A 10,812-nucleotide genomic window follows, 5' to 3' on the forward strand; every position below is an offset into this window, starting at 1 on the left:
CGAGATCGGATCGTTGGGCTCCTGTAACTGCCCTAATGTGTAATTATGGGATTTCTCCTGGATGCGTTTGGTTTAGTAAATCCAATTTCAGCTGTGAAGAGGATTATTTTAGCTGCGAGGGTCGTTCTTCCACACCGAGAATAAGAATCGTTCATAAGGATTATTAATCTCAGGAAGAAAAATAAATATTTAATTTGGTTGTCAGGGTGCTGCCTGCGATAAACATCTGTTCAGAATATTTACCAACACACACATCTGTGTAACAAAACAGTTTGAGGGGTGAAAAAGATTTTAATAAAACTGGACCGACAAATAACAAACACGTTTTATAATTGAACTTTAAAATCTTTAATAATAATTACAAAACTTTCACAGCTGAGAAACACGAGTTTAACTTTAATCTGAACCTTTAACAAACAGCGTGTGAATTAATTCAACTCTGAACAGTTTCTAATTTTACTCTTAAGTTAATTCAAATAAAACAAGGTTTATAAATTAGTGTTTTTAATTCCAGTATAATAAAATTGTTTTTTGTTCAGAAACCTCCCGTTTCACTAAATGACCAAAACAAAAAGGTGGAAATGCTCTTTATTGAAAATAAGTTTAATTCAAAACTGCTTCATGTTGAAGATTTGTCTTCTGTCACAGGAACGTTTTATTTTTACAAGTTTTTTGATCCCAACGAAGCTGAAGTTTTAGTAAAATATAAACTGCTTTAACAGCAACAAGTTTTTATGAACGTCTAAATGTAAACAAAGTCATGAAGCTCAGGCGGCCATCTTTAGATTTTAAAGAACGTTCTTGTTAAAAACTGAACGACTTGATCAAACGAGTTTATTGACGATACATTGAGCTGAAAACTGATGCCTCCCCAGAAAGTCCTCGTCTGTCTTCAGGTCCAGATGTCCCCCTGCAGGAGACAACACATTTACAACCAGGTGAGCGGTCGCTTCGTGTAAAGAGCAGACGTTTTCATCCAGGTTTAGAAAACAGATCTTCTTGACCGAACGACGCTCGTGTTACTACGCCAACGTATCAGTCCGCCAGAAGAACAGCAGAGGCGTCTCAGTAAACGGCCGTGTGACATCACTTCCTGTTTACAGGTTCAGAACGTAAAACTTTAAACACAAACCTGTTGGTTCAACATCCGATCAACTTCTTTTTGGAGGATTTCTTCTTTTTCTGCAAACAGTTGTCAGATTAGTGTCACTGCTGGATTCTAAAACAAACCTTAAAGTTCAGCTCAGTTTAAACTGGTTTGTCTTTCTGCAAACGTCGTTTCATAAAAACTAGCTGCTGAATGAATCAGTGAACCGTTGGCTCCTCAAGCTGCTGAATGAATCAGTGAACCGTTGGCTCCTCAAACTACAGGAAGATGGATCTTTAGAAGAGCTGAACTGTCCCTTTAACGGCTGTGATGTCCTGTCAAACGGTACAGAGTCTGGAGGAAGAGTTGAAAGTCTTCATCCATGTTAAACCTCTACTTTTGACGCTGATGTTTTCTCAGCCGTGTGTGAACTTGGACCCGGTTCTGGTTCTGACTGTTCACCAGGAGGTGAGGAAGCCCTGAACCATTCTGCAGCTACGCTCCCAGTTCAAACATGCTGAGCAGGGCGGGGCCGCATCCAGCCTGCAGGTGAGTTCAGGTGAGCCCCTGTAATGACTTCAGCTGTTTATTTTTAGCTAACGTTGTTTCACTCCTGGCTCTGGAGCCCCCCCACCCCCCGTGAGGCTGGTGGACTCAGAGTCTTAAACCAGGATCTAGTTTCTTACCGTGGCAGCTGGAGGAGTTTGTGCGCCGTCGTCAGGCTCCGCCTCTTCCTGTTTGTCCTTCTTCTCTGTGGACATCAGCACATGTTGGAATCTTATTTCCTCATTAAATGAACTCAGTAGAGACAGAGTCCGTCTTACTTCTTTTCTTTGATGGAGGCCGGTCCTCAGGAACTGGACCTGAACCTTCGGTCTTTTCTTTTCTCTTTTTCTTCTTCTGTCCGTTTGAAAACGTTGCGGATGCTGGAGGCTCGGGGCTCCGGTTTTCTTCCTCAGCCTTCACAGATCTCTTCCTCTTCTTCTTCTTCTGTTTCTTTGGAGGCTGGTTTTCTTCTGAACTTCCTTCAGGTTCAGTGTTTGCCCTCTCTGGTGTTTGGTCCTCTGGTACCGGGTCGTCTTTGGTTTCTTTTTGCTTCAGTCTAAAAAAATAAGAAACGTGTTACCTTCTAATGTTCATGTTCATGTGTAAAATGTTTAAAAACCCTGAGTAGTGACTTTTCTCTTCCTGCAGGTGGGTTGATGCTTCTAGTCTCCATCATCATCATCATCGCTCCTTTCATCTGAAGTCTCTGTCTCTGGTTCTTCCTCCTCCGCCTCTTCGTTTTGGTCGGAAGCAGAGAGGATCGTTCTTCTGAGGGGCAGGAATCATGAAAGTCGTCGTAACGTTTCGAACAGCGTGTAAATAAATGTTTCGACTCACCGGCGCCCCCTGCTGGAGCAGCTTCAGACTTCAGCTCCTCGTTGCTCTTCTGTGCAGTTTCTGTCGGACTCTCCTCCACGTCTTTAACCTTCTTCTTCTTCTTCTTCTTGTTTGCCGACGGAGCGACTGCAGGTTCCTCTTCCACCTCATCCTTTGCCCTTTTTCTCTTCTTCACCTTTTTCTTCTCTGGAGCGACCTCTTCCTCGCGTCTCGTTGCGCTCTTTTTCTTTTTTCTGCTCGGAGGAGCGTCTACGTCGGTGTTCAGAGTTTCTGTTTCATCCGTTTTCTTCTGGGTTCTGGTCTCTCTGCAGAGCTCCTCAGGCTGTGGATCCAGCTCGGCTGCTTCGCTGATGAAGACGTCTACATGTTCGTCTAAATTACAGATTTTAAAAAGACGTGCGTCATTGTTTTTGTTTCATAAACACAGATGAACCGTTTTATTTTTACAACCCTAACATTTCCTGGTTCCTCAGTTCCTTCAAGCTTCTGTTGTCATCACGACACGCTGGCAGCTGAAGCTGATTTTAGAGAAACTTGAAGAACTGTTAATGAAGACCATCACCGTCATTTTCACACGCTTTGAACTTCCCTGACACTGTTGATTTTAGCTTGTCTGTATTTTATAACTTTTAGTTATTATATTCATCTATTTAGATTTATGTATTTTTTGCTGTGTCCTTTGTTTGTCCTTGTTTTAAGTGCTTTATAAATAAATACCTTTATAAATAAATACCTTTATAAATAAAGGTGTAAACCAATTAAATTACTGAACAGGTTTCCCCCCTCCCTGTTGTGCCCCAAGGGAGGGGGGGACGAAGTTAGGAAGGTGAATATAGCGATTAATGACTTCCTGTAAGATACTTTTTAATTTTTAAACCAGTTGTGGTAAAGGAACTGTTCAGAAAAAAAAATATTTGTGTAAACATTTTATGTTACATGGACACGTTATAGACAAGTGTGACAAAATTATTTTTATTTATTTAGTGGGCGTGGCTTATATTCGGGTGCGCTCAACAGTCTAGAAATTACGGTAATCTAAATAAATGTGAAAAACACAAAGTACTAAGAATTTTATAAGAAAATGAGACGGTTGTTTCAAGTTTTACCGTTGAGCTCAGCTTCACTTTGGTCCTCAGGCGTCGTCTCGCCGTCCTCTGTCTTCCGAGACACACAGATGTTGTCTTCCGTCCTCTGAGACACATAGATGTCCTCTATCTTCTGAGACACACAGATGTCATCTTCTGTTTTCTGAGAGACACAGACGCCGTCTTCCGTCCTCTGAGACACATAGATGTCCTCTGTCCTCTGAGAGACAGATGTCCACATGCAGCAGAGACACGGTTCATAAAGTGAAAGGATTTTATAGAAAATCATCCAACAACAGTTTTAAAAGTTATAAATCACCTCAGAGCTCTCCTCTTCCTTTACACCGACGTCTGAAGAAGTAAAAACAATAAAAACAACGTGATCATCGTCTTTTATGAACAATATTTACACAAACCTGTCAGAATAAAAACACCGGAAACATTCGGATTCTTTTTCGGGCCTAAGAACTAAAACTCCCCGAAGAAAATGAGGTTTATTTAAACTCCACCGTAGTTTGATGATGGTGTTTGGAGGAAACCGACGGCCACAAAAAGTTCGACTTGTTTAAACTCTGAGCTTTAACGGCAGCCGTCTCAGCGGTAAACTTTTATTTTCTAAATTATTAAATGTCTCGTCGAGTCTTCCAGTTTTCAGGACGTCGTGTAAATGTGTTCACAGCAGGTTCTTTGCTTTTCTCCACCTCGGTAATTAACGTCCAAACGAGGAAACCGTCAAAGAACCGTCTGCTCAGAAACGCAGCGTTTCCTCCGGAGCTCAGCGGCTTTTCTTCCAAATATTTACACGTTCTGGCTCCAAAACGCCACAAGTTCTTTGTTTATGCTTCTCCCAGTAAAGTGAAATTATTAAAACGCTGTGCAGGGAAACAGCTGCGCACAACGTGCTGCCAAACACGAGAACGAGAAGAGCCGTGCGCAAAATAAAACGTGTCCCGTGTCAAAACAAAAGGCAGGAAGAAACGTGAGCGAGGGTCAGCTCCAGCTTCTGTTCCCGTTTAAACGTTTATTAAATTTTAATAAAAGCAAAGATCCACGACAGACGGAGCTCGTTTGAATCATCTGCTGGTTCTTGGGGAGATTTCACAAACGTTTCCGCATCCTTCACTGGTTTTTACACGTCGACTTAAAAAGACGGAGTAGAACAAACATCAACGCAGATTCATTTTAACTTTACTGCAATAAAACAGACATTAAGTGTTATTTTAAAACCGATCCTTTTTATGGACTCGAAGTTTTTAATTCTGTCGGGATGCAGCAACTTTTAGGACCAAACTCAAACGTCTGTAGCTAAAACAAAGAAGCTTCACGCTGCTGTGAAAATGACGTTTTCTTTGGTCTCAAACTAACCGACCCGGCAGAACCCTGGTTCTGGTCCTACCTGCAGGGGGCGGGGCTTCGCTCTCGGCCCCACGGGATCGCTGCAGGAAGAAAACAAGATGTCAGCGAGCTACGACACCAATCCTCCAGATGTTTCATTTCCTGCCAAACCTCTGCAGCAGCATGGTCCTCTTCATCCTCTGATGATGAAGAGGAGGAAGCTGAAGCTTCTCGTTTCTCCTAAAAAAAAGAATAAATAAAAAATAAACGATTTAAAGAAACTCGGAATTTATTGACAGAATAGACTTAAAATCAAACACTAGACTTTAATCAGATTATGGACAGATTACAGTAAAAACACGGATCACTGTGAAAATCACAACTGAACATTAAAAAAAAAAAAAAAGATTTGTCTGATTTGACAGAATTCAGCTGCTTCACTCAAACACTTTTAGTTTTACTTTATGTAGAAGTTTTGTTTTTATGCTACTCAACACTTCTAGCTGGGGGGGCACAGTGGCTCAGTGGTCAGTGCTGTGGTCTCACAATTCTGAGGCTGCAGGTTTGAGCCCAGGTTGTGTCAGGATGAATATTTGGGTAAAAAATAAACAAAATCTCCTGAGAGTTAATTTGTTTTGAACACTGCAGAGGGTAGCAGCTGAAAGAAAGGCAGCAGCCTTTAGCTACTAGTCGCTTCTAGCTAGCTGAAGTTTATCCATTTTTCTTACGCATGTTTTTCAGCTTCTTTCTCGTCCCGCAGTTTTCAAGCTATTTCAACAAATCATAAATCAAAACGTTCAGCTCTTTCCTGCTATGATTTTTGGTATTGGTGCAACTTTAGCTTTTTTAAATATTTAGCCTTTTCTGCCATTTTTTTCATAGAAAATGAATTGAGCTAATTTTCCATCCTTCAAATCTTTAGATGTTTACAACCTTTTACTGCTTCTTTCACATTTTATTCTGCTTCAGCTTCTTTCAGCTTCTTTCAGCTTCCTTGTGCAAATGTAAACTGTTTTCCAGTTTCAGCTGTTTATTTCAGCTGTTTATTTCAGCTGTTTATGTGCTCCTTTCAGATTCTTTCTGCTAATGTCATCTTGTTCTGCTCCTTTCAGCTAATTTTTTGCAAGTTTCAGCTATTTCTACTATTTCAGCTACTATTTAGCTGTTTTATGCTAATTTTAGCTTTTTCAGCTAATTCCGCTTTTTTTCTTTTTTTTTTTTTTTGCACAATTTGCACTTTTTGTGCTCATTTCTGCTTATTGCAGATATGTTCTTTCTGCTTTCTTCTGTAAATTTAAGCTTGTTCTACCTTATCAGCTACCTTTCGTAGCATTATTTTTAGCTAATTTCAGCCGTTTTCAGATAAATTCAAGGTTTTTGTGGTAATTTCTGCTACTTTCAGTATAATTAACTTCTTTCTGCTAATTTCAGCTGGTTATGCACCTTTCAGTTTATTTCTGCTAGTTTCAGCTTTTTCTGCTACATTTTAGCTGTTTTATACTAAATTTGGCTTTTTCAGCTAATTCCACATTCTTGGAACTCATTTCAGCTCCTTCCACTTCCTTCCACTAGTTTAAGCTTCTTTCTGCCTTTTCAGCTACTTTCAGCCATTGCTTTGCTAATTTCAGCTTTTTTTAGTTAATTTCCTAATTTTTCTGCTCATTTCTGTTTATTTAAACTTAATTCAACAAATATGAGTTCTTTCTTCTGCTAACTTAGGCTTGTTCTTCATTTCAGCTATATTTCAGCAGGTTTTTAGCCAATTTCAGCTGTTTTTCAGCAAGTTCTTCTGCATCACACTGCATTTTCGCAGGAAATGAGATTTCTCTAGTTTCAGCTTTGTTTTTGTTTTAGCTCCTTCAGCATCTTGCAGAAAATGCTCGTTTCTACAGTTCATGTTTGTTTACTTTTTTTTTTTTATTTAATGTAAATGAAAAACGACGACGCTTAAGATTCTATTATTTCTTTTATGTTTATTTTGTGAACGGACCCTGAAGTTTGTGTAAATATTCTGTTAATGTGGATTAAATCTTTTCGTTTACTCTCACTTTAAAACAAGGCTCCAGCAGAAAGTTTAGCTGTTTGTGCAGCAGATGAACTCCGAGCGGCTCCTCGGCTCGTTCCTCAACTAAATCGGCTGCAGATGTTCGGAGGCTCAGCTGAAGAGCGCAGGTTCTGTTAGAGCTGCGAGTAAAGAGCATTTCTGCTCTTTCAGAGCCGTCCGAGTGAAAAACCGTTTTTAGTTACCGGTAGTTGTCCCGGGTTTAGAGCAGACGACTGAGCTCACTTGATATTTGTGTTGAATCTCCACAGAAATATGAAGAAAAATGAAAGTTACAAACTGTCCAGCCTGAAATCACCGACCTGCTCCTCCTGATCCACGGCCGTGTCAGAGTTCTGAGGTTTCTGCGCCTGATCGGACCGGGTCAAGACCGTCGGGTCAGAGTCCCCCTGAGCGGGATCTGGGTCCGAAGAGCTTTTCTCCTCCAGCTGCAGAGGATGTACCAGGAGGAACAAAGAGAGAAAATGTCACGGTTCTGGAGACATCTGGACCTTTTTCACCCAACCCGGTTTAAAAAACTGAATTAAAATTTACTTTTGTCAGATTATAAACAGAGCTTAATTTATAAATCCATAATCTGAGTTTGACTAAACCATGCTGAGCAGAAATCCATCCTGAACAAAAACAGAGCTTTAAAATTCAACAGATTAACTTCTGAACAAAGCAATCTTTAATCTCAGATTATTTAAGCTTTTTCCATAAAACAGCCATCATTTCTCATATTGAGATAATCTCAGTTTAAACCTGGCATGACAGGTGGCGGGCGACATGCATCCCTTCAAGAAATGCTGGGCTTTTATTTTGAAAATGGAGAACAAAGTCTGTAAAGACTGAAAATAACTTTTTTAATCTTCAGTTTTAACTTTTAGGATCGTTCACTTTGGTCTTGGATGCAAAGAACTTTGGGAGGTTGGATTTTTTTAAAGTACTAAATTATAAATAATAATAATTTGCACGCCTCTTTTATGACTATCGTTGTCGTTGTCGTCATCACTCTGTTAAAAATCAGGTCTCTCTTGTAAATGAGTCCCCGAGGCTCAATGGGATTAACTTGTATAAATAAAGGTCGAACACACAAAGATCCAGCTCTGAACTTGTTTTTACTTTAGCTGCATCGATGAGCCGAAACAAAAGATCAAAACAAACACGGCAGCTCCCACACAGGACCTGTCTCTCTCTCTGTGCGTGCGTGTGTGTGTGTGTGTGTGTTCATCATCACATCATCTCCGTGGCTGGACTTCAGTCATGCGTCTGTTGTCTCTGGTTTCACGGCAGCTTCCTGCTGCAGAGACGTCCAGGACGACTCGTTTCACTTTAACTTCATTTATATATATTTTTTTATAAATCCAAAGATGATTTTCTGCAAGTTTTGTTAAAATCACCAAGTGTTTCAGGAAATATTTTGCTAACAGGCACGTGAACCCACCCAGACGAGTAAGAACGTGACAGTCTGACTCCGCCTCTCGGCTGCAGAGACCAGTAAGAGTTTTGACCTGAAGGCAACTCGTTAAGACTTTTACATAAAACGTTTAAAAATACAAATTATCAAACAGCCGGAGAAGTTTGGAAAACTGTCTTTTAAATGATTCATGTTGGATTTTTAAAGAGTAATAAACATCACAGATAAATCATTTATTTTAAAACATTAACTCATTTTAGCACAACGACGTTTCACTTCATATTAAAACTAATAAAACTATTAAAAACAAGAAAATATAATCTTTAAATCTTAGAATCTGTTTGTATGATTCACATATTTTATATTTTTGCACCTTCAGGTTTCGTTTTTTTACAACTTTCTGCCGTTTTAAACGATCCGAGCCGCTTCTTGTTTTTATCTGTAAAGCCTTTTGTGTTTTTGTTGCTTTATAAATAAAGTTTTGCGTGATTTGAAGCAGATCAGTGCAAAGAGAACAAAGTCGTCTTTTTGTGAAACAGACCCTCACTTCTCTCTCTGCGTTCGGTTCTTCCTGGTTTCCCTCTTCTTCGCCGTTGGAGGAGTCGGACTTCTGACCCGTTTGGGTTCCAGCAGCATCCAGCTGCTGCTCAGAGGACTCAACATCTGCCTCTGAGAAAAAACAAAAACAGTTTTTTTTAATTCCAGGTGTTCAGCGACGCTCGGATCAGGAGATGAACAGTTTCTGACAAATGAGAGCCGCACACCGAGTGAAGGCTTGAGGTCTGCTTCCTCTCCTGTGAGGGTGCAGGGTTCTGGTCCTGCAGACTCTGGTCCTGTGAGAGTACAGGGTTCTGGTCCTGCAGACTCTGGTCCTGTGAGAGTACAGGGTTCTGGTCCTGCAGACTCTTCTCCCTCAGTGGTATCGGGCTCTGGTTCAGTTCTTCTGCTCTTGAAGTTCTCAGAGTTTTCAGACTCCTGCTTGGCGTCTTGAGCTGAAGAAGAAAAACTAAAAAAATATAAAATATATAAATTTAGAACTTGGGACAGTTTGGACAAAAAAAAAAAAAAAGTCGTTGTCAAAAAGTCCCCGAGGACCTGGATTAACTTGTGAAACCAGGATTAGAGACGTGGCCTCCCGAGGGCGCCGGATTAACAAAGAATGAAAATTATTTTTATTCCAATCGTCAAGAGAGGCCTTTTTTTAATCCCACATGTGCTAATTTAATTTAACCCGCTCACTTTGTGCAGTTTAATTCATTGACGTCAACAAAAGGCCGGTGATAAACTCTGTTCAGTTTTCTGTTAGCAAAATATCATGAACTAGTGTAAAGTTTACAAAGAAACTAACCGATCCAAGATGGCTGCTGCAGCTGATCATTAGCAAAGAAGAACGGTGCTAGCTGAGTGGTAGCGGATTTAATTCATCTCCTACAGATTAATATAAAATATGTTTTCTATTCCGAAGGCGGCAGTTGTGCAGCAGGAAGTGGACGCTCTGGTTTGGATTGTTGTTGTTTGTTTGTTTGTTTGTTTGTCTCACCTCAACCATTGTGTGTAGATGTTCTGTAGGGTCGAGTTCTCCGACGAACTCTCCACCTAAAAACACGACAGAGAAACAAGATGGAGACTCTCAGAGCTTTACGGTCCGATCTGACGTTAACGTGACCCGACCGGTCAGAACCAGAACTAAGGACACACGTGACCCGACCGGTCAGAACCAGAACTAAGGACACACGATGGGATCTCTGCAGACGTGACGTCCGCCCGACAGGAAACACGAGGGCGTGAGGGATAGGAAGCGCCGGGGCCGGTCCGGTGCTGGATTATTATGAACGCTGCGCTGGTTCTGTCAGAACCCATTAACGGAGATTTGTATTAAAGATCAAACATCCTGAAGGAAAACAACATTCTTTAAACGAGTTTGTGCAAGAAAATAACGTCAGGTCGGCGTTAAACACTGAACTGAAGGAGAGCTCAAATTCATCAAACGACACGAAGAGGCCGAAGATCCAGAAAACATCAGCTTCATTTTGGCTTTTCATGTAGAAAATGAAGAATCTCAAAACGAGTGAACTTCTCTAAAAATGACGCGTCAGCGCCGAAAAGCTAAAATTAAGTTGGCGAGGTAACGACGAGCAGAACTGAGAACAAAATGAGCAAAAACAAAGACTAAAATCAGAACGCAAGCCGAAATCAGACGAAGAACACGAGCAGAAACAAGAATTGAGTTGAAAAAATGGAATTTGAGTTAAAACCAGCAGAACCCGAGCTAAAACCAGTAGAACCCAAAGTAAAACCAACAGAACCAAAGATAAAATCAACAAAAAACAAAATAAAACATGCAAAACCCGAGCTAAAACCAGAACCCAAGCTAAAACCAGCAGAATCTGAGCTAAAACTAGCAGAACTTGAGATAAAACCAGCAGAATCCGAGCTAAAATCAGTAGAACCCAAGATAAAA

At 40.6% G+C, this 10,812-nt stretch overlaps 1 protein-coding gene across 1 annotated transcript in view; it reads right to left on the minus strand.

Moving 5' to 3' along the window:
- Nucleotides 1-862: 862 nt before the first annotated feature.
- LOC119414302 (neurofilament heavy polypeptide) overlaps nucleotides 863-10,812 on the minus strand; it is an 11,273-nt gene continuing 1,323 nt past the window's right edge. The window contains exons 2-15 of the mRNA XM_037681397.1: nucleotides 9,892-9,947; nucleotides 9,116-9,357; nucleotides 8,899-9,020; nucleotides 7,255-7,380; nucleotides 5,062-5,130; nucleotides 4,952-4,991; nucleotides 3,875-3,906; nucleotides 3,577-3,775; nucleotides 2,471-2,842; nucleotides 2,266-2,401; nucleotides 1,912-2,189; nucleotides 1,774-1,838; nucleotides 1,133-1,182; nucleotides 863-910 (exon numbers count right to left, since the gene is read on the minus strand). Coding sequence (XP_037537325.1) covers nucleotides 1,141-1,182; nucleotides 1,774-1,838; nucleotides 1,912-2,189; nucleotides 2,266-2,401; nucleotides 2,471-2,842; nucleotides 3,577-3,775; nucleotides 3,875-3,906; nucleotides 4,952-4,991; nucleotides 5,062-5,130; nucleotides 7,255-7,380; nucleotides 8,899-9,020; nucleotides 9,116-9,357; nucleotides 9,892-9,947 — 1,779 coding nt within the window. The 3' untranslated portion in view covers nucleotides 863-910; nucleotides 1,133-1,140. The remainder of the gene's footprint in view (nucleotides 911-1,132; nucleotides 1,183-1,773; nucleotides 1,839-1,911; nucleotides 2,190-2,265; nucleotides 2,402-2,470; nucleotides 2,843-3,576; nucleotides 3,776-3,874; nucleotides 3,907-4,951; nucleotides 4,992-5,061; nucleotides 5,131-7,254; nucleotides 7,381-8,898; nucleotides 9,021-9,115; nucleotides 9,358-9,891; nucleotides 9,948-10,812) is intronic.

This window comes from Nematolebias whitei, chromosome 9 (assembly GCF_014905685.2).
Source record: "Nematolebias whitei isolate Nwh7 chromosome 9, NemWhi1, whole genome shotgun sequence".
In the NCBI taxonomy this organism is placed as follows: domain Eukaryota; kingdom Metazoa; phylum Chordata; class Actinopteri; order Cyprinodontiformes; family Rivulidae; genus Nematolebias; species Nematolebias whitei.